Raw genomic sequence first — 22,582 nt, forward strand, 5'->3', positions numbered from 1 at the left:
AACTATAGAGATCATAATTTTAATTTTTTTTAAGTACAAAGACTATGATATTATAAGGTCCAAATACGGGTAATATGTAATTAACCCTCCCTTTGCTAACTTTAAGAATGTTATTTGAGTAACTGAAGCAATGCTTTTGGATTTCAAATCAAAACAACATGTAGTTTAATTTTTAATAAATAATTTTAATAGTTGAACATTTGTCTTATCATTATTTTCATAAGAAATGCTTGAGGAAGGGTGATTTATAATTACCCACTACAATCACTGGCCCCCACAATACCCACATAGGTAGATCAAGTGGTCCACCGAATCCGGTAGGCGAAGCAAATGAATTATATATGTATATACATACATACATACATATATATACATATACACATATATATATATATATATACACATTTATATATATACGCGAGGTGGCCGCATAGGAACTTATGATACGGGAAAGGGCCGAACCAAGTGAATCAAAGTACGTCTTCCGCCGCGATCGGGAAACCCTAATCCTTCGACGCTTTATGCAAAAGGGCCTGTCGATCTCCAATTCGCCGTTCTCTCCAATCCATTGAGGGGATTGTTATGGCAACGGAATCGGCTTCGGCTTCGAGCTCGAATCCCTCGTCGTCGTCCCTGTACTCCTACCCGGCCACCACCTACTTCCCTCTCCCGTTTCATCTCCAGAACACCGACCCTGCGGCTCAGCAGCAGTATCTCCCGCCGTCCCAGATCCCACCGCCCGTTAAGATCCCCACGATGGCGCAGACGTTCCCCGTTCCGGCCCCCGTCGTCGCCGGGATGTATTCGCTTCCGCAGTTCCAGCAGGTTCGGCTCTTCCTATGCTTATCTTTGCTGCTTTTGCAATTGAAATTTGTTGTGAAATTGTTAGCGGAGTTTGATTTTTTTTGTTGTGGCGTGGTGGTGATTGGTCTTTTGTTTCCTTGATACCCTGTAATGGTAGTGAAACCGTTGCGTGATATTACGCCAAAGAGGGAGTTGTGAAGTTCAAGATCTCCGGGAATTTATAGTAGGGTTCAGGAGGGACGTACTGTTTATATCTAATTCCGATTTTCCGTCACAAAAAAAGAAAAGATAGGAGCTGTAAGTCCTGAAATGTTTTCTACTACAATCTTTTGCCTTTATGTTTTGATTAAATTCACTAATAATAATATAAAGCCTAGTCCACTTATGATATCGATATTAAAAGTGATATTAACCAACAAATATACGGTGGTATTATAATGGTCATTGAGAAAATTGCACTTTCCCCATGAAGGGTTTAAGTGTTTATTAGTGTGGATTTCTAATTATACGTGAATTGATTAGGACTTGATATATGTGATTTTGTATTTTGATGAAATTATCGATAAACATCCTTGTTGTCCTTGTTGTTTTACCTGCACATTGTACTTGTTGTTTGTTATGAGGTGAAGGGGGTGGCTTCACCTGCTTTGAGTCGTCTTTCCTGAGTACCTGACGAAGTGGGTCCTCTTCTAGAAGAACCTAGGAAGAGATTTGTCAACCACTAGGTTAACAGGAGGACAGAGCAGATATAGCATTAAGCATGATGCCCATTAACTTCTTGTTTCAATTGAGTTTTCCATCCAGACAATAAATCTTTTATTTTTTTATCATTTGTAGGATGGTATTCTGTTTTGTTTCATACATGAAAACCTCTTTCTGAAGATCATGGGATGAGATTTCTATCTCAAATTCATGCCTGTTCCTACTTGGTGATGGGATTCACAAGTGAAATTAAAGGGTTTTGATTGGTTGAGTTTTTCTGTTTCTGTAATTTCTTGTGTATTTCTCTGAATTTCTAGCGGGTGAGGTGAACAACTTCATGGTATTAGAGAAGATGTATAAGCAGATAAGTTATTGATGTTTTTATCTCATACGTTTGCTAGGCATTAAAAGGGTTAAGGTATGCTAGTTTTAGTTGCTAGTAAATGGGTATCTCCATGTTTGATCCTTAAAGTTCTGTTGTGTGTGTTAGTTGTGGAGATTGTGATACACACTTTATGGATTTTCTCTTCCAATTTTCAAGGTTTTTAATGTAATTACTCTATCTAATACAACAGGCACAACAACTTTTTCAACGGGATGCACAAACCATCACTCCAGAGGCTATAGAGGTTGTGAAAGCTGCACTTGCAAATAGTGAAGTTGACCATAAATCAGACACAAAAAAGAAAGCAATACCACGTAAAGCAGCTGGTCAGAGTTGGGAGGATCCAACTTTGGCAGAATGGCCAGAGAGTATGATCACTAATCAGATACATAATGTCCTAATACCGTTTTCTTCTTTATGTGTATTCTCAGTTTGCAACGATCTGATGTTTGACTAATATTGTTGAAGCGGTGCATATATAGTGGAAGGTTTAGTCTTGATTTAGCTTTTAACATACCTGCTTCTCTATTTATTCTTGTTCTTCCTTACATTATATGATGAAATTATTATTATTCTGTAAGTCAATCTTTTAACTTAGCTTATGTAATGGTAGAATGTAAGCGATAGGATAGTGGGGAAGAGAGGAGATAGGTTTGGTTTAACAGAAGTGTATTGGTATATGATATTGACTGTCAGACATCCTTTCTGCCTTCAAGTGAAGGTTTCATCTATGGAGGCAAGCCATTTGTGCCTACTTTGGTATATGATGCACAATTTTTCTGGTTCCATATAACAGCATATGACCATATATATCTACAAAAAATAACTGATAATTGACTTTAACACGAAAAACTTGACCAATCTTTCAGCAATTAAAATTTTCACTTGCTGAAAATTATACATTGTTAAACACAAAATTTTGGGCAACTACATTGATGTCCATGTAGTCTTGTCTTTGTTAGCTATCCCTTATGCACTGTACTGATATAATGGTTTGTAGCGAAGAATATACTTGGGGCATTTTGAGTTTTATGGAGCTTGGTGACATAACAAGGTTGCTCCTTTTAGGACCTACGTAACTGGAGCATGATTCATGAAAGCGATCTCTCTGTTTGCAGGTGTAAAGCTGCACACATTAATCCTTGAACCCCTCTGTTGACATGAGTGGGTCTAATGTTGAAGAGTAATTCAGACATGGGGTTGAAGTGATTTAAATTTCATAACGCAATTCGGAAATTGAACTTCTGGTTGACCAGATTTTTCATTAGAAAAACAGTTATTTGAGGGGCAATAAATGATGCTTTTTTGTCACTTGTTACAAGCACTTTCACCACTATACGCTTTTATTCACTTGCCATGTAATAAGTTTCTTGTGGTAACTTTTATCAATATTGTGGAATATCTCAACTCTCGTGCTTATTGATATGCAGATGATTTTCGATTATTTTGTGGAGATCTAGGCAACGAAGTCAATGATGATGTCCTCTCAAAAGCATTTTCAAGGTTCCCCTCCTTCAACATGGCAAGAGTGGGTTTTTGTTCAGTCATACTCTTTAATATTTATTTTCATGCTCTTGTTCCTTTGTTGATTGGTATCAATGATGCATTCTTTCTTTTTGGTTGAACTTTGATTCTCTAGATGTTCTGATTTAGGGTCTGGATAAAATACCAGGACTCAACTAGAAAAAAGAATTATGTTGGGGCTGACAGGTGAAGTTAGCAATATCACCTGTGGGCTCCGTGGTTCAGATTTGTGGGAAAGCCACAAGATTCTATCGTTCACCAAAATCTATAGTTAAGAAGGACATGTTGCAAGGGGATAAAATGGGAAATATCAGGACCAGAGTTCGGGATAAGAAGCTTAGAAGGAAGGGAAAGTCATTCGTATGTGTTGAATCTGTTACAGATGTAAATTCCTAATCCAAACCCTTAAACTGACACATGAGGAAAATATAATCAGCAGCATTTCTCTTTCCTATTGTTTATTCTTCTGCCAATGTTTGCTGGAGTTTGAGATGATTAGAACTGTACAGGATCCATATACAAACTTTTGGTCAACCAGAAATGCTATATTATTAGCAATACACATCTCTAACTGCAGTTGAACTACTGATATTAGATACAACTAAACAAACTTATCTCTCTGTATAATTCACAAAGATATTAAATACAACTATATTATGATCACATCTGAATTATACCTAATACTAAGAGATTCTGCAACTCTTAGTCTTGCCCTATATTCAGTAGGACAAAGCTTGATTCAAGCTTCAATGGCAAGCCCATGCGCATGATTTGGTTTATGGAGGAGAATTTGATTCTGTGACTTGAACCTTGGTCACCAAGTTCACACATTCCTGAATTTTAACCTTAAGTTTATTCAATTCTCCAGGCTGCACTGGCTAATTGTGACAATTCCCTCATTTTAGTTTGTTTTAGGTTAATGATGTTAATTTGGATATCCAATATGTAGATATAATAACTTGTTGATTTGAAGTCTTCTCTCCCAGGTGATAAGAGACAAGAGAACTGGAAAAACCAAAGGTTATGGATTTGTCAGCTTTTCAAACCCATCAGACCTTGCAGCAGCTGTCAAAGAAATGAATGGCATGTATTTCCTCTAATAATGCATGAGGCATACGTTTGTTGTGTGCAAAATAAAGTCTAGTTAATTTGTGGCTTTCTTTTCATTCCATACACAAATATTGCAGGAAAATACGTTGGAAATCGTCCTATAAAGTTGCGTAAAAGCACATGGAGGGAAAGAACAGATGTTGAAGCTTTGGAAAGGCAAAAGGTACACATAAATTGTCTTTTGGCTAAATCTCTGATTTTTTTTTCTAAACCTAGTTTATCATCTTTACTTCTAGAATTACATTCAGAAGAAACCAAAACTACCAAAGAAAGGTATTCTGCACAAGTGAAGCTTCAAGATCACAACCTTGACTTACGCATGAAAACTTGGTATGTCATGTTGCTGGTATTTATTATCATTGTGCAAGTTGCCTCCCTATGCATTTTGTGCTTGCACCATTGATATACTCTTGAAAGCCATCAATGGCGCCATTGGTTCCTTTGGTTTTATGAATCATGTGATTGCAGACCATTTCAGATTATACTAGAATGGTTCCATACAATGTAGTCAAAGGCGAGAAGCGCTAAAAGGCGCCAAGGGGCCAAAACACCTGAGGCGCTTCCCCGAGCAAAGCGAGGAGCTACCGATTATTAAAATTTTAAAAAATATATATCATGATTAATATATATAATCACTAAAATAAAAAATAACACAGAATGACCAAATTATATTGTTCAAAGTTATATTAATAAAACAATTAACGAACGAGGAGGATGGAGAGGGGGTTGCCCTGAACTGGGAGGTGTGCAGGGATGAAGGGTCTAAGGAGGAGAGGGAGGAGGAGGTATGGGAGAGGGGTGGCTATCTGATTGTTGTTGGTTGGGTTGCTGTCAGTTGGGTGGTTGTGGGTTGGGAAGGGAAGATAGAGGAGGAGGTTGTTAGTGAAGCTGGCGGGTGGCCCCAATGGAGCAAAGGGGGAGAAGACACTAGTCGCAGGGGTGAAAGGATGATACAGTGAAGGCCGTTGGCATATGGAGAAGGGAAGATGCCAATGTAGGGAGGAGGAGGCTGTCGACACAGTAAGGGGGGAAGACGGCTATGACAAGGCAAAGAAGAGGGGACGTTGGCAGCAGGGGGAACGAAAGAAGACAATGGAAGATGTTAGCCACAGGGGCATAGCGAGAGGGGGGAGGATGGCTAAGACGAAGGTGGGGGGAACAGGGAGTGGAGACGTGATGGGGGTAGGGGAAGAGCGCTGTGAAGAAGGGGGGAAGATGTTGGCGGCTATGTCAAAAGAGGAGGATAGACAGGGATACCGACAATGTGCTTGCTGGAGGAAGACGCTGCTACCGTCGTCATTCTCCAATGGAGAGGAAGATGCTATTGCTGTTGTCGTTAGCCATTGGAGAGAAAGATGTTGTTGTCGTCGGTGTTCGCCGATGGAGAGGAAGATGCTGTTGTCGTCGTTCACTAATAGAGAGGAAGATGCTGCTGCCAAAGCAGAGGAAGAGCTGATGTTCGCTGATTAGGTTTCCACAAGTTGTCTCGTTGCATGCGTGTGTCGGGCGGGGGCACGGTGCAGGGTTGGATCGAACAAGATCCAGTGAACTTGATCTTGCCTGATTTGAACCAGGTGGGCGCTAGGGCTGCCTGGCGCCTAGGCTCAAGCGTGCGCCCAAGTGAAGGTACTCGCCTAGCCCAACTATCGGGCCACACCTCGCCTTGCCTAGGCTTCTACACGAGTGCCTGTTGACTTCACTGGTTGCATGCAAATGTGATCTTGTTCGTCATTCTCTTGTTAACAAAAAATGGCTGAGCAGCATGCCAAGTTCATGCAGTCTGTGGGGCAAAGCAAAATGTTGTCCTGGACACATGCCTAAGCATTTATCACATATTGCTAACTGGTACATAGACATTGTGCTTCAGTATAAACAATTTACCATGCTGCTATTTTTCTGGCATGACACTCATTCTCGAAAATTGTGAGAACTCTGTCCTGTTAAGACAGTTGAACTGTTATAGATTATGTGCACCTGAGGTATCAACTTAGCATGATCATGAGAAACACAGTAGATGAATACAGTGCGATAAGGTGAATCCATTTTTCTGGCATGTTTTGGCAAAGTAGTAGAAAAAATTAATTTGTTAACTAGTTAGCTTCTTATGTCGCTGTTTATTTTAAAAATATATACTATATTAGATCTTTCAATTAATTTATATCTGAAGCTTCTATTTTTATTAGCATTGTCTTGTTCGTCATGGGTTGATTATACATTAAAACTGATTTCTTTGTATCATGCACGACTAGTTCATGAGACCAGGAAGTCCCCTAAATGCGTAACTGATTACTGATGATTCAGGACATGGGGAGTGCAGTTGGGACATAATCAACCTTTTTCAAGTGTGTTCAATTTTGGATTGTAGAACTGTTGCATTGCACACCACATTGGCATGTTATGCACTTAAAAGAGTTGACTATGGAAACCATGTGTATTTACCAATTATATTTCTTTCTGTATTTATTTTAGTCATTTCAAGCCAGTATGGTTGCAAAATATTGATATCTATTTGTTCTTTGAACAGTTTTCGCAATTAATTCTAGAGAATATACAACTGAACTCATCTAGAGTGCAATTTGTGGTGAATGACGTGCTACAAAATTTATGGGTGCTTTTGTAACATCGAGAAGCAACGTCAACTATTTACCTTCTTGATGTAAGAGAAGTTGGTGTGTTTTCAGGTTCATGAATTCTAAAGATGATTCTTCTGAAGATGTCCCGTATTGTAAAGAGTTCATAATTGCATGCAATCTAGTTACTCTTATTTCTACGTCCTGTTAGAACTTTTGCTGGTTGTTCAAAAACTAAATGCTGGTCCCTAAATATTCATGTTAATAATAATTTTTATTTTTTTAATTTACTCCTTTTATGGATAAGTGGTATATAATCAGGCACAATAGATACGGACGCGGGACAGAGAAATAAGAGGCATGTTACATATCGGCATCCATTGTGCATATAATTTACTCCTCCTATGGATAAGTAGTATATAATCAGGCACATAGAAATAAGATTAATCAGGCACAATAGTGCATATAATGCATGGTTAAATGGTATATAATTAGTGCATAAATCCTTTGCCTCAGTAATTAGTGCATATGTTGCGCGAATACTTTGGTGAGTATCTTTATGCATTGTTAAGCGTAAACATTACTGTTGAATTATGTTTGTACTTCATGGTGCTTTCATTAGTTTGTTTGTAATTCATACCCTGGTCACTCTTGGGATGGAAGAAGTCTAATCATGCTTTTCTTACTTCAGGTATGAAATGTTTGGGTTGTTTTAATGTTTGATCCAATCCATGTATCTGCAGAACGGTCGATGAAGTCTATACATACATTATGAGAGTCTTAGATTTTGCTTACTTTAGGTACGAAATGTTTGGGTGGTTTTAATGTTTGATCCAAATCATTCCATGTATATGCAGAAAGAGTGGATGGGATGTTGGTCTTTATGGTTGTTGAATGCAATGGCAGCTGGGCATCAATTAGACTGCTACCACAAGCGCTTGTAAGTTTAAGAAGCGTCATTTTGTTCCTACAGCTTTTACTTGTTCTGCATTGAGAGCTTAGTTTTCTCTGTGAAAGAGTTGGAAGAACTTAAATAGGTTCTAATTATATCCATCATCAGGATATCCCGTCTCGATCGGTGTTTACATGTTTGTGTATTGACCCGTTTCGGATCATATTGGTCGGTATTCTTATTATTACATTTTTGGTAACCAGGTGGATGTCGGTATTATATCGGTTCGGTTAATTACGTTTCCATTTGCGGTGTGGATCGACTGGTACGTACGGTGGTAGCTGGTCAATGTTTTTGACTGATCGAAAGGTGACACGCGGAATCGCAGATGATAAAATCAATCGATCAGGATTTTTGGACTATAATATGGCTGTCCCTCGCACCACTCAGTAATTGTCACGATCGGGTGTGTTCGGATGATTAACTTAATTGATTTTTTTTAATCTGAACCGTAATATAAAATAAAAGTTTTAAATCAACAATAATATATCCTTATAAATTGATTATTTTATTTAATAGTGAATCTACTCTCAGTCGACATTGATTGTTACGTAAGATCCATGTTATTCACCATCAATCTAATCATAATTTTTTTTTCCTTTCCATCGTTCAAGGTACGGGCCCTCTCACTTTTTTTTTTACTTAATTTCATATTTGGGGATATCATGTTATTAGTATCGGAATGACTAGGTTGGAAAACCTATCGTAACTTTGATCTTTATGCAGGTGGTATTTTGAGAGTATGACATTTTTACCTTGAACAATTTTGTGAACATGGGTTTGAATCATATCGGATTAATTGGGACGTCAACGATATTTTTTTCTAACATTACTTATTTTTTTAATGATGTGAGATTAAATTAGGATATTGTAATTTGCTTATACGGTGCATGTCAGTAGAAGACCTGATTATGGTTCGATTTGAACCAAAATTAAATTGGTTCGATGGTTCATCGATTCCAAATCGAATCATAGCTGACCTCGAATGATTTGATTTTGATTCTTAGGTTTGAAAAATCAGAGTCGTCGATTCTGAAACCTACATTTCAAGAATCGTAATCGATGGTTTCATAATTTTAAATTATTTTTATTATTAAAAAAATTATATATTTTTTATATTTAAAATTTATAATAAAAAATAATAATAAAATTAACAGTTCGAATCAAAATCAGAACCATCAATTTCGATTCTAAAATCGATCTTTGTCGATTTGATTTTGATTCCTGATTTTGGGAAATCGAAATCGCCGATTCCTAAACTTAAGCCACATATGAGATCTAATAATAATAATAATAATAATAATAATAATAATAATAATATCTAGTTTTACTATTTTCTTGAGTTGATGCACAAGGTATCTAATCTATAATGGTTCTCTTATCATTTATTATAATTTTATCTTCAATAGATTTTTTTCTAGTTGAGTTTCTAGTAATGCTTAATGGTATATTTAGTTATGATATCATTTATCATCGCTCAAATCCATCAGAACAATAAATACTATCTATTCTGGATCAAATCAGGAACTAGATACAATAATAAGGGTTAATTACAGATTATCAGTTAGACCTTTGTAGTATTATGATCCTTAGACTTAAAAAATTTATATTGAAATCCCAATAGTTATGAAAGTGAAACATTTAGGTTAATTTACCTTAATGTCGTCGGTTTCATTGACGAAAATACGAAAATAATATGATAAAATATAATTTCAATATTCTAATTGGTGGTGGTGGTGGACGATGGTACTACTAGGGGTCGCGAGTGATTATTGTGGGTGAGTTGCATTTGCGTCGATATCGAAGCAATTGCTAAACGACCTTTTCATCGCTCTACAATTACGTTAGCGTCAATGCAGTTGTTAAGTGACGAAAAAATCGCTCACCATTTACATCGGCGTCGTTACAAATGTAGAGCGGTGTCGCTCAGCATCTACGCCGACATTGATGTATTTATTAAGTGGTGAAAGGGTCGTCGATGCAAATGTCGAGCAACCCTATTGTCACTCGACAACTGTCATTACGTTGACATCAACACAGATGGAGATCGATACCTACGTAGTTGCCAAGCTACGCCGCTCGACATCTGCATCGACGGTCCTTTTGTCACTCAGCAATTGCGTTGGCATTGACGTAATTGCCAAGCGACACTGCTCTGCATTTACATCAATGCCGAGTGACCCTCACCACTCGTTGTCGTTCTTCTCATCCACGACAATCATTCGCACTCTCAACAACATCGCCATCTACCACTACTGACACTATCTACTACCACCAACAAAAATGATTAAATTTTTTTATTTATTATTTTACTTTCATAATCATAGAGATTTTATTATAAATATTTAAAGTATAAGAACCAAGATACTATATACATCTAACTACAAAAAACAATTTATAATTAATCCTAACAATAATTACTTGTTGGATTCCTTTGTAAACCTGCATGGTTGTTATTATCTCTAGGAGATCCAAACCTACAACAAAGGCAGGCAGTCTCAGCTGAAAGCACTAAATTTTCTGGTCATGATCCAAATGAAGATTTACCTGCTTAAACAAAAAGTAAAGGAAAGAAAAACCTAAAAAGACTTCCATAGATCATGCTGCAAAATTGAACACTGCTATACTGCATTGCTTCAACAACCAACAATTCCATATTCGAATTATCATGTCACAATTCAAATAGAATAAACAGGAAAAAAGGTTGCTTCGATAGCTTTCAAGACCCATCATCTTATTCATTTGGTTTGACATACCAAGATGTCAACTCAAAGACACTAGTTCGAAAGAAAGCTAGGAAGTAGTATCAGTCATTCTTCCGCGGATGAACAGAAAAGAAATAGACAAGATTGAGTGCCAGATGAAGAGCAAAGTTTCTAAGGTGTTCATAAGCACCCAAACTTCGATAAATTTATGGCAGGTAGACATCAACCATCACCAGACGTCAGGTCGCAGCTCACCAGTTGATGGAGGCACCCACTTTCCGGAGTTGTACACACTCTCTCCTACCTTCCATCCAGGAACATCTTTCATGATCCTGGCCTCCTCTTCCAGATATTTATTCCATTCTTTGACAAACCTACAATAAGGGATAGTGTACTCCCAATTTAGCATCAATAGGAAAGAAAAACTAGCATAAGGCAACTTAAAAAGCTTATCTACCTTTCATCTTCTTCAGCTTGTAGCATTGGCAGTATGGCTCTGCGGGCAGCATATTTCTCTTCCTTAAGCGCACTAGTTCAAATCATGGGAGCATACTTAGAAACAATATATGAGTCTCAATGCACTGAATCAGGAAGAACTTCTCATAAAAAAATTAAAGTTGTATAAAATAAACAGAAAACAAACAGAATTCCATGGTTCATAAAAGAATGTGATAAGTAGGAGAAAGACTGGTTACCTAAATATGAAAAAAAACAGTATTTTACTGTTCACATCATTAGATGATGGAAACCAGAAAGATTAGAAAAACACATTAGATGCTGATGCTGGGTGGAGGTTTACTCAGGGAAAGCACTCTATGAATCCAACTGAAGTAGACAAATTCAGACTAATACAAGTGAGAATCCAGACACTAAACTGTTAGTAATACTTGAGTTGAATATAGGAGGATGTCCAGGATGTGACCACTACAGTTCAGAAGCTTTTGTCACATGGACTTGCATAGTCCGTCTCCACTAAAATGAGAGTGAAGGTTAGAAGACATGATTGAAGACTACTTTTCATTGAATGAGGTCCTCCTGAAGCCTATATGCAAAGATATTGAGATCTCACACAACAGGAAGCAGTCGAGGTACTCAATCAACAAGACATGCACTCCAACAGTTCTTTCAAATAGAAAAAAAAAATTCATTCAACTATTTATGGAAATAATGGAATGTCATCCTTTTAAAATAAGTGATAGTCAAGTTTAGCAGTTATATTCTGTTGTAACCACAGCTAGAAATCCCAGCCACATGTATTCCCCTTGCGACTTCTTTCTTGTTAGAAGGAATGGACTATTTGATAGATGGTTTTGTTTATGGATCATATACATATTAGAGATGTATTAAAGTATAAAAAAAGGATATGGGTCTCAGCTTCACTTCAGCCCCATATCAAGTGCATGTAAAGGTACAGTTTCAACTAAAAATATAATATTTTAATGTTAGGGTTATTTGATTGGACGACAATATTCTAATACAAAGATTGCAACGGATGCATGTGAAAAGTATAGTTGCAAGATGCCCCATTAATTAGCTCCTATAAGACACACTAGCTATACTTAAAATTACAACTTCAATACAAAAATTATCCTGAGTAGCTACAATTTGAAATAAAATTTCTTAGGTCCAAACTATAAGGTTCTGAATTTCAACTTCGTTAGTCAAAAGGAGAGTGAAATGTGTTGGCCTCAGGTGCCGAGTTGACACGGACTTAGCTGGTTTTGCCTAAGTCGTGCGGCACCCTTGCGTGTCCGTCCACAAAGGTCAGCCTCCCCGAAGACTCTCATTGTCCCTTAGGACCAACAAAAGAGAGAACGGGCAAGAGAGAACGCCTCAATCGGGATCCACAAGCAAACATCTCCGAAAAACACTTCATAGACAATGCAAATTACAAACAGACTTTACAAGCTCTGAACAATGGCACAACAAAGGGTAAAATGGTCCATTACAGACCGAAAAGCTCTCTCACGTGTCCACATGACACAACCTTTATTTACAAGCCCAAAGAGGCCATCAACCCAACTAAAATGGGACTTATAAGCCTTCGGCTGCCCCTCTACACGCTGTACAAGGCATGAACATGCCAACAGACACGGACAGATATAAGCATTACATCAAGCATCCTGTTTCAAAGTTTGTCCGTGACATTCTCCCCCACTTATCCCTTCGACGTCCTCGTCGAAGCCTTTGTGAACACTGCAACTCTTCGCCTTTGCTGAGTCTTCAATCTTCCGCTCCAGCTGCAATGCGCCTCCTGGCTCCCAGCTGCTCTCTGCTGCTGTTTTTGAGTAGTCGAACATTTGATCCGCCATGCTGCTTCAACTCGCCAATGACTCTGACTCTGGTGTGGGGTTGGCTGAGCTGTGTTGATCCACGTTGATTCCTGCGGATCCACCAAATGAAGGAAAAGACCATTCTTACTGCGCCAGTTTCTCAAAATTTCCACATGCTGCTTGAACTGGGTGGATGCTTGTTGGAGCTTTAACGAGCATCGCCTCGTAAACTTCTGAAGTTTTGGGTCCTTCCTCCACAAAATCTGCTCATTGACTCTTCTTTCAGTTAGTTGTCACATCCAAGTAGGTTCGCATCACTTCCGCTTTCGATTGGCATTTCGTTGGGAAATGAAGCGGACAATCTACTCTCAGTAGCACTGATCACCGTTGGTGAGGATTTGACAACTATTGTCTTCCATTATCTTCGAAGGGTCTTTGAACTTGTGCAGAGCTCCTCTGCTGGATAGATAAAAGAACTGGGGTACTCGGTTTCGCCCATTCTCTTAAAAGTTGAGAAGGCAAAGGTTACTTGACTTCGCCCGCCTCCTCGAGGTTGTACTTCATGCATCGAGCTGGTTACTGGCCTTCGCCTGCTCTTTGCTCACACTTCTGAAGCACTTGAAGTGTTTGCACTCCTTGCGTTGAGTTAGCTACTGTGATTCACCTTCTCAATGCCATTGAACTTCTGGAATGCAGGAAGTTTTCACCCCAACTTGGAGTAATTCTCTGATAGATGAGGTCGCCTTTGGGATTGTATCGTCTTCTCCATCAACCCTGTCGCCTACTCCACTGAGTAGCAAAGGTACAGCACCACGTACTGCCTGCTTCGTTCCTTGGTCGTGCACTCTTGCATGACCCGAAGTCCTTCACTTACAGCAATCTTGATGAGAAACTTGTTGACACCGGTCTTACGAAGTTTCTTGGCCTCTGCCCTTCAGCCTTGTCTCGGTACTTGGAGATTGCCTCTGCATGCTCCACCTCCTCGGCCTCTTTCACGACCAAGCGCTCTCCCTCCGTGAGAGCAAGGGATCAATGACTTTGACGGAAGTCCCGCCTCTGCGGTACCATGGCGCTGCCATGCCCATGGCCCTACTATCCGTCGCCTCGCATCTGCATCCCTTTTCTTCACGATCAGTAGATATGTCTCCGTGGCACTCCTCTGAGTCCATCTCCATTCTAACTGATGCTTGATTTTGGGTAGCTAAGTTCCTATGGACTCATCGTCGCTTTCTCGCCCCTTTCGACCCCCTGCTTCAACACCTCTGTGTTCTCCAAGCAGTCTGTTTGGTCGATGGAAAGACAGACTGCAACTCCCATGCATGGCCTCTGCCATCGCGTTGTAGGGTTTGCACCAATTCTGTTCTCCTTAGCTTCCTTGGTAGCAACGTTCGCTTACTCAACCTTGTCCTCTGACTTGTCGGGCTCCCTTAAGCGAATATGAGCTCTGGAGCAGTCCAACTCTCCAGCTGCTTCGATCATACCTCTGCATGATCAAGTCCCTCCCATGGAACTCACTGGTACTTGCATTCGAACTTTTCCCTTGGTGGAACCCAGCCCTCATATGCTGATGACCAAGGTTTTCATCCGATGCAAAATTCGGTGCACGCCCGGAAGACCCGCCTCTGCGGTACCATGGCCTTCACTCCTTGAATCCATAGCCCTTCTTGCCGTCGTGTTGTTCACCAAAGCGGAGCTCCCAGTAGCTCCCGATCATACCTCCATATGATCTGATCCCTCACGGGACCAGATTGTGTGTATCGCATTGCCACGAACTGTTCCACTACGATCCGCTGCACCATGTCGCCTCCTGGTGACATCTCCATTGCATTCTGATCCTTGTGGAATAAACTCGAATTGTGAACCCTCCATGTGTGGCCTCTGCTAATACATCGCAGGGTCTCCTCTACCTTCGATTTTGTTCGCTCCTTTGGCAATCGACCTTCATCCACCCACTCTTGGGCCACACCTAGATGAAGCACCGCTCTAGGACAGTCCATCGCCTAGTAGCTCCCGAAGTCCACCGACTTCACTGTAATTTGTGCACCATTGCCTGGATCCTGGGCCTCTGCCCCTACCAGCACAATCTCCGTTGCGCACCGCTTCCTTCATAGCAACTCGAATGGCAACACTGTGGCATATTCTTCAAGAGTACCCGCCTCTGCGTCCTCTTGCCCCGTGCTAAGGCCTTCTGTACCCAACTTCACCTCCGCAAATTGAGTCGCCTTAGTTCCTCTATCAAATGCTTCTCCGAGATAAGGTGCATGTGCCCCGAAGCTCCCTTCTTCTTTGGCACCATGCAAGATGAGTCCGCTCCGTCAGAATGAAGGACCCATGGAACAACATGATCCTACTCTTGCCTCTGCAAGAGTTCATGTCCTTGACCTCTGTCTAAGGAAAGCACTGTGCCTCTGCTCCATGTTCCAACTTCTCTGCTGGCTCCCTTCATGCGGCTTGGGAACTTCGCCAAGTTACACCCAAGTTGCTCCGCTCCTCGTTTTCGCATTGAGTCGATGGTGGCCCTCGCTCCCACCATTCCACGGGTCAGCCCTCCCTTGAGTCCGATCTCCACATCGACTCCAAGTGTGCCTTCATTTAAATTGCTTCAGGTCGCTCCCCCACTTGATCTCGCAATGCATCCACCAATGCATTCCCTCGAGCGAGATCATGCGACGACTCCTCGCCGCTTGCTCAGTCCATCGAGCTTCGTGGAGTTGTTGTTTGTTGAGGTACTCCTCCTCAACTTGTGAGGTCCGTCTCACATGATTCTCCCTCTGGAGAGCCGGGACTTACCCCTCCTGGATAACTGTCCCATTTGAGCAACATCTCTCTACGTTTCGGAGACCACCATCCCCTTGGACTACTCCGATCTGCTGAACAAACTGTGCATTGTTCTGCCTCCTGCAAACGCACTTGCTAGATTGCGACTCCCCGTCAATACAGCCACCGCTGCACCCCTCAAGGACTAGCAACATGCTGAACTCGTTGCACACTTCAGCCTCCTACGGACGTATCCTTCACATGCCGAAGAGAAAGTTTCAATGCTCCATGGCGCCGAGTCTCGGTCGCCTTGGGATGGCCACGAACATTCCATCGTCCGCATACAAGCCCCTGCATGAGTACCAAATTCTTCGAGTTAGCAATTCCCCTCACCTCTGTGAGCTTTGCATAACTCTTTTAGTCGTTGAGCAACTCATTCCACCTTGCATGGTCTCATTCTTGCCAAGCGCCTCGCTTGCCTAGAGCACCATCAAGTATAGTTGTCAACGTTGAGCCGTAGCTCAAACTCAGCCATCCCAACCTTTGTGCGCTCCAAATTCTTCCAAGCTTGCCTGTTCTCGTGGTGCCTCTTGCGCGAAGGGTTGGCCATTCCTCTGAATGCCAATCTCAGATGCCCGCTCCTCTGAGCGACTCTTTTCCCTACATCTCCATGCCCGTTTTCCCTCAAACGGTCGCGCGTGTGCTGACTGCCCTCAACGCAGCCCCGCTAGGTTCCCCACGTTTGCATGTCAAGTGTTTCTATGAGTGCTTGTCCCGCTCTGATACCATATGACACGGACTTAGCTGGTTTTGCCTAAGTCGTGCGGCACCCTTGCGTGTCCGTCCGCAAAGGTCAGCCTCCCCGAAGACTCCCATTGTCCCTTAGGACCAACAAAAGAGAGAACGAGCAAGAGAGAATGCCTCAATCGGGATCCACAAGCAAACATCTCCGAAAAACACTTCATAGACAATGCAAATTACAAACAGACTTTACAAGCTCTGAACAGTGGCACAACAAAGGGTAAAATGGTCCATTACAGACCGAAAAGCTCTCTCACGTGTCCACATGACACAACCTTTATTTACAAGCCCAAAGAGGCCATCAACCCAACTAAAATGGGACTTATAAGCCTTCGGCTGCCCCTCTACACGCTGTACAAGGCATGAACATGCCAACAGACACGGACAGATATAAGCATTACATCAAACATCCTGTTTCAAAGTTTGTCCGTGACAGAGTGGTAAGCACCTCATGCTAGACAAAACAATGCGTGTCTTTTTCTACTTAAATGCAGACTATAAAATGAAAAATAATATCACATCTTTTGTTGTCCCACTGACAAGCAATTTTTCTGATTAAAGGCATTAATTATTTGATACAATATCAAGGTAAACATAATCCAAGCTTTAAAGCTCCATGTCAGCATAGATCATGGAGTATACAAGTCACTAGTTCTGTAGCATGACTAGAGATGTATATTGATATCGCATGATTCAAATACATTTCTATCTCAAGAAAAATGAAAACACAAATATAATATTTAAAATATTTCAAACATATAACTATTTTCTATGACAAAACTTCACATTTCTTCATAATGTTGGAATATGTAGTTGCATACCACACTATATAATTAGAAACCAACTAGAATCTCAAACCTATTAACCATAAAAGAAGCTATGTTTAGCAAAACAGTAATCATCATTTCAGATTCATAATCATAATCTAATGCTTAGCATGAACAACCAAACAATCCATCTAACAGTATATATCCATCTTAATTAAATGAAAAACATCAGCATTCAAGAAAAGAAGACATCAATATTCATCTAATAAACTATTACAAGTTTACGTGCTTCAGAAGCCTCTAGTTGAGGTTTTTTTATTCATTTGAATCCTTGAGTGCTTGACTTGTCGCAGAAGTCTGAATTTCAAAGTTCTTAAGAAACACAAATAAGTTAATTTGGTCTCCATCATACTGTATCAAGTCCCTCATGGTGACAGATTCATTCTTATTTTTCCATGTTATGGGCCTTTTGAAATTTATTTATTAGGCCATAGCCTGATCATTAATATGTCCAAGCTGAACCAATCAGGATCAAGTTGACTTAACTCACTAAAGCTTAAGGAGATTTGAGTTTAGGTTTTGTGTGGTATCTCCCTTTCCGATCCCTTTCTCATATTTTGCTAGACTCTTGAAACTCAATGACGTCACACCAACTCCCTCAATGTCAACTATCACATTATCAGCCTCCACAAGTGTATAATAGGTTTTAGCCATATTTGAGGAACCAAAATGAGACCAAAAAAATAGAAGCATAAAGAATCATGCAAAAAGAGAAACATTACAGGTGCATACTTGTATCATGTGTTTTTAGTTACAGAGCAAATTGAATCCAATGTTTCTCATCGCATAATGTTCTAGACACATGCTTGAAATGATATGCAAATGTTTTGAAGTATTACCTGTGCGTGGTCATATTGTTCTAGCAGGGGCACATATCATTGTACCGAAAAGGTGGTCACTGTTACCAATTCTGCTAGTTCCTAATCATGTCCAACAAACCAAATGGTTACAACTTCTACTTTATTCATTCAAACTTATCCACTTTTTTCTTTGCATTTTTCACTTGATGATCCAGATACTATGTTTTCTAACCATATCAAATGCCATGTTTCTTTTGTATTGATGTATTCTTTTCTTAATTCTTATCTTTCCACTATGCGAATTGTTGCTTCGAAAAAAAAAATGAATTGTTTGTTGCTTTTGCTCAAGGTTTGTGGTGAGCGCTTAAGCAATACAAGGATTCAATGTTCTCAGGTGCAAGGACTTAATAAACAAAAACTCGTGTTGCAACCAAAGGCATAAGACACTAAAGAAAGTGTATCTTTATTTATTTGTCAATATCTTTTTTTTTTAACAATTGATGGTTTAGTTACATACCTATTCTTGTTTCTTAGATTAAACCATCTAAGGAGAATGAACAGAAATTCAATAGAAAGCATATGTAGGTTTTCATAGCAAATGAGGTTCAGCCATTCAGTGTCCTTTCTCTTCATATTCTCAGTTTTCTCTTTTCTTCTTGCTATTGTTTTACTCTGTTGATGCTAACCTTCCTCTTGCCATCATTTATTTATTAACTATATTTCTCCTTTTTCGGTTAGTCTTCTATTTCCTAGTTGTAATGTCTAACCTCCTCATATTTCTTTAAAACACCAATTGTTGTTCATGAACTAGCTTATAATATACATCATGATTTTCGCTTTATAATTACAACTGTCTGTAATGCATTTTCACATGAATTGGATCTTGATTCACCTCACGCTAACAAATGCACTTCAAGAGACTATTTTACCATTGTGCATCATGAGCCTCGAATCACTCCAAGCGATATTAACGCAAACTTGGGATGGTATCCTTTTAAACATATTCTTTAACAGGTTCAAGCATTATTAGTAAACATTAGGCATGAACATCTTGTAGAAGTTTGTTCTGAAGTGACTAATATGCAATAAACATCTCCTCCTCTTCTGTCTACTAATATCTAATTTCTCATATTTACACTATTATTTCCCTATTTTTTATTTATTATCAAAAGTTGCGTGCCATATGAGAAAGAGAGAGGGAGGGAGGTCAAAGCACACATCATCAAGAGTACTTAAAGAAACTGTGCCAAGGTAAACATTTGGCAGAATAGGCCAAAGGTAGGCTATCATGAACTTAAAGTTTCCATTGCCAGCATAGGCTTCTTTCAAACCACTACAACCATCATCATTGCTTTTGACAGCAAAGATGCTATGAAATATCTTCCCCTCCTTCCTATGCTAACATCTAAATTTCCTCTGTTTTTTCTTAATCAAAACCCATCCACAAAGAGAGAGAGAGAGAGATCATAGCGCATAACCACCAAGGTATTCTAACTAAACTGTCCAACCATAAAAAGAAAGCAAATTAAGATATTATAAAGAAGCATGGATATGTGTGCTTATTAAGAATGTGTCAAGGGAAACTCCAGTCAAACCACCCAGCAATTGGCTACCATTTGAGGAACATAACATCTACCATGTCATCATAGAGGTCTTCCAAACCACTATATCCATCAATTCTGCTCTTCACACAAGCATCATGCATCAATCTTGGTCCTTGTTTTCCCAACATATAAGACAGGATCATAAGAAAGTAAACAGTAACAATAGAAAGTAAACAGTAATACTTCATCAAGAATTTTGGAAGTATTACTGCTCCACTATATGCATTATGTACCAACATAATTGATGGTAGGCCCAGTTAAAGCTAAAGTCTTTTGAAAGCACTATGACTTTAATGAAGAATCAACCTTTGGGATAAAGCTAGCTTACACACATCACACAAATAACAAGAGTAGAGCTTACTATATTTCCCTTCATTTGGTCCCTTAAAGAAGTCAAAGACCTCAGTTTGTTCACAATATAATCTAAATGGAACCTGACAGAATATGAAACTTTCTCTGGGGAATTGCCTAACCATGATGATCCTTACTGATTTTAAGATCTTAATGGTATAAAAAATCAAGAACTTAATATATGTATGAGACAATAATATGTTCTAGAATATTGAAATAAAAGAAGAAATAGCTCTAACGAGGAATTAGCAGGATCTATTGGCTGAACTTATTTTTTCCAATTATTGTTAGCATAGTTACTTAGAGGTTGGGTAGGAGATGACACTCATAATCAGATTTGAGACATTGGATGCCAACATAGCAAGATGTTTTTCTGAGAGTGGAATAGGGGAATAGACTGCCATTTAAGATATGACTTCTGTGACTCATTAGCAAAGGACGCATCTCTAGATTCCAGCAATAAGCCTGAGATAAAGTGTGCTATTGGCAGGAGACAGTGTGCTTTGGCTCAAATGAACTAACTTTTAAACATGCATATGTGATTTGATATGCTGACCTTAGGAATGATGGTTTTATTGTGGAAGATCCTCCCTCAAGCCACAAAAAAAAGGTAAAAAATTTCTATTGGAATCCAATCACAAACTATTTTAGCCTATGGGAAGAGTGTGATTAGCACTAACATTCTTCCTATAACCATATGAACGTACAAATTTGTTTGTCTCATACATATCAAGAGAAGTTGGTGCCTGTTGTACAACGTGTATCCTTGTTTTGATCTTTCATTAGTAGAGCGTTTAGGCTAAACCTAGGTCTTTGCATATTTCGAAAGCCTAAAGCCATGTTGCAGAACGCCGCAAGCTCTCTCGCAGAACACTGAAGAGGGCCTCCAGACAACTCTATTCTACGAAACAATAGATTATCCATATAGACGACTAGTAGAAATTAATTAACAATCCACGAATTGGCATTTTTCACATTATACCTCCTCGCGTTGGCATAAAACATCTCGAGTGTAAAGTTCAAATCTCCTCCGTCAATTCCAATCGAAAAAATATCTTACATGCACACATTAAAAATCCATCAAATTAGCTTTAATGATTCTGCTTACACAAAAAACGAGATCAAGAAACCAGTAGTTCATCATAGTCCAAACAGAAAATTTAGATTTTTGAACAAAAATTGAAAATTTCTAATTTATGAAGGGTAATTGGGGGGGATCAGGAAGCAAGCCATCAACTGACCGGCGGACGCGGTTGCCCTGGCCGACTTGGTACATGCCCCAGGAGAAGGCACCAACAGCAGCGAGAAAGATAGCAACGGCGCTGGGGCCTTTACTAGGGATGCGGCGGGCGTACCTGACGGGCAGAAACCCGCCCGGCGGCGGCCCGTCCTGGAGGACGGGCATCTCCCTTACGCTAGCCATTCCCGGCTTCTTCCGCACCACGGACTCCGTCATCCTCCCTTCCCCGATCACGACAACAGCAATCGCGAATCACCTCCGATACCTCCCTGTCCCTCTCCTTCGATCTATTGAATGGATCGATCGATCCAACAGATCGGTTGCAGTGATCCGCGAAGGCGGCGGAGTTGAGAACGAGGAGGGCTTCTATTGTTATTGCGATGGGTTGCGAGCCTCTCCAGTTGTTTTAAGGATCCTACGTTGATCCGACCGTTCAGAGTTGACGGAGCCCACAATTGGCAGGTGGGGCTCCTACCAATGAACGGCTGCTATATGAATCTGGAAGGTTTCATAGATGATGTCGTGGCATCCTTCCGACGCATCCTTTAGTGGGACACACCTACATCTGGTGAGCCCCACGATGGGCTTGTGGATTGCAAAAGGCTGAATGACACGTCAGCATCGACAATAAGCAGTTGGGACCCTTCAACGCAACGAAACACAACCGCAGACCGCAGTGCGAAACTAATAGCACGCTTATCAGAATCAGATCCGACTCCACCAAATTTCAACTTGGATAGTTTATATGATCTTCTATAAAATAGGTATCATCCACAGAAATATAGCTAATATCAAGTATAAGTAAAACCAGTCATATCAGATTGATCTCATTGGAACATCCTGCAAGTTAGCACATTATTGCATAATTAAAAGGATTTATGTTCGAATTCACACATAATTGATAGGGCTTCTATTCTAATTCAAAAGCATTGACAGAGTTTTGTGGTTCACTATAGCAGGCAGGCAACAAACACATAAAACCACATGGATAGCTTGCCATGGGTTTGTAGGATTATGCTGTAGTTCACAATATCAGGCAGGCAACATCTGAAATCACACAATTCCATACACTCTAGTGCCAAATCTAAAACATTTTTGGAACTCTGAGTTAAATATGACTGCAAGAAATCTGTGTTATATATGAAACCTTCTTTATGGCATGAGTATTGTGTTCAAC

General features: G+C 39.9%; 2 protein-coding genes across 8 annotated transcripts; one reads left to right on the top strand and one right to left on the bottom strand.

Annotated features, from left to right (window-relative positions):
* The first annotated feature begins 444 nt into the window (after window positions 1-444).
* On the top strand, window positions 445-8,563 carry LOC103989005 (uncharacterized). Of its 7 annotated transcripts, XR_010492802.1 has the most exons (9): window positions 445-825; window positions 2,082-2,259; window positions 3,322-3,419; window positions 4,402-4,498; window positions 4,603-4,688; window positions 4,762-4,855; window positions 7,050-7,181; window positions 7,953-8,035; window positions 8,251-8,563. XR_010492802.1 is itself a non-coding variant. In XM_009407750.3 (7 exons), the coding sequence occupies exons 1-6, from the start codon at window positions 583-585 to the stop codon at window positions 4,813-4,815; spliced, it is 756 nt and encodes a 251-aa protein (XP_009406025.2). In that variant the 5' UTR covers window positions 445-582; the 3' UTR covers window positions 4,816-4,855; window positions 7,953-8,246. The 7 variants fall into 7 exon arrangements, 4 of the variants coding, with proteins under 4 accessions (XP_009406025.2, XP_009406005.2, XP_009406017.2 ...); XR_001977721.2 differs by lacking the exon at window positions 7,050-7,181; XR_010492801.1 differs by lacking the exon at window positions 8,251-8,563 and having other exon boundaries at window positions 7,953-8,246.
* A 2,115-nt stretch (window positions 8,564-10,678) lies between these two features.
* On the bottom strand, window positions 10,679-21,785 carry LOC103989000 (NADH dehydrogenase [ubiquinone] 1 alpha subcomplex subunit 13-B). The gene is made up of 3 exons (XM_009407717.3): window positions 21,407-21,785; window positions 11,210-11,281; window positions 10,679-11,126 (listed from the first exon to the last, which is right to left on the bottom strand). The coding sequence occupies exons 1-3, from the start codon at window positions 21,619-21,621 to the stop codon at window positions 10,982-10,984; spliced, it is 432 nt and encodes a 143-aa protein (XP_009405992.1). The 5' UTR covers window positions 21,622-21,785; the 3' UTR covers window positions 10,679-10,981.
* Window positions 21,786-22,582: the final 797 nt, after the last annotated feature.

This window comes from Musa acuminata, chromosome BXJ3-1 (assembly GCF_036884655.1).
Source record: "Musa acuminata AAA Group cultivar baxijiao chromosome BXJ3-1, Cavendish_Baxijiao_AAA, whole genome shotgun sequence".
Classification (NCBI taxonomy): Eukaryota; Viridiplantae; Streptophyta; class Magnoliopsida; order Zingiberales; family Musaceae; genus Musa; species Musa acuminata.

Coding starts and splice junctions, on each gene's coding strand:
- LOC103989005 (XM_009407750.3), top strand. CDS start 583: ATGGCAACGGAATCGGCTTCGGCTTCGAGCTCGAATCCCTCGTCGTCG. Junction 826..2,081: donor CGCTTCCGCAGTTCCAGCAG/GTTCGGCTCTTC, acceptor CTAATACAACAG/GCACAACAACTTTTTCAACG. Junction 3,420..4,401: donor CCTCCTTCAACATGGCAAGA/GTGGGTTTTTGT, acceptor CTTCTCTCCCAG/GTGATAAGAGACAAGAGAAC.
- LOC103989000 (XM_009407717.3), bottom strand. CDS start 21,621: ATGACGGAGTCCGTGGTGCGGAAGAAGCCGGGAATGGCTAGCGTAAGG. Junction 11,282..21,406: donor CAGGGCAACCGCGTCCGCCG/GTCAGTTGATGG, acceptor GATTTGAACTAG/TGCGCTTAAGGAAGAGAAAT. Junction 11,127..11,209: donor CAAGCTGAAGAAGATGAAAG/GTAGATAAGCTT, acceptor CCCTTATTGTAG/GTTTGTCAAAGAATGGAATA.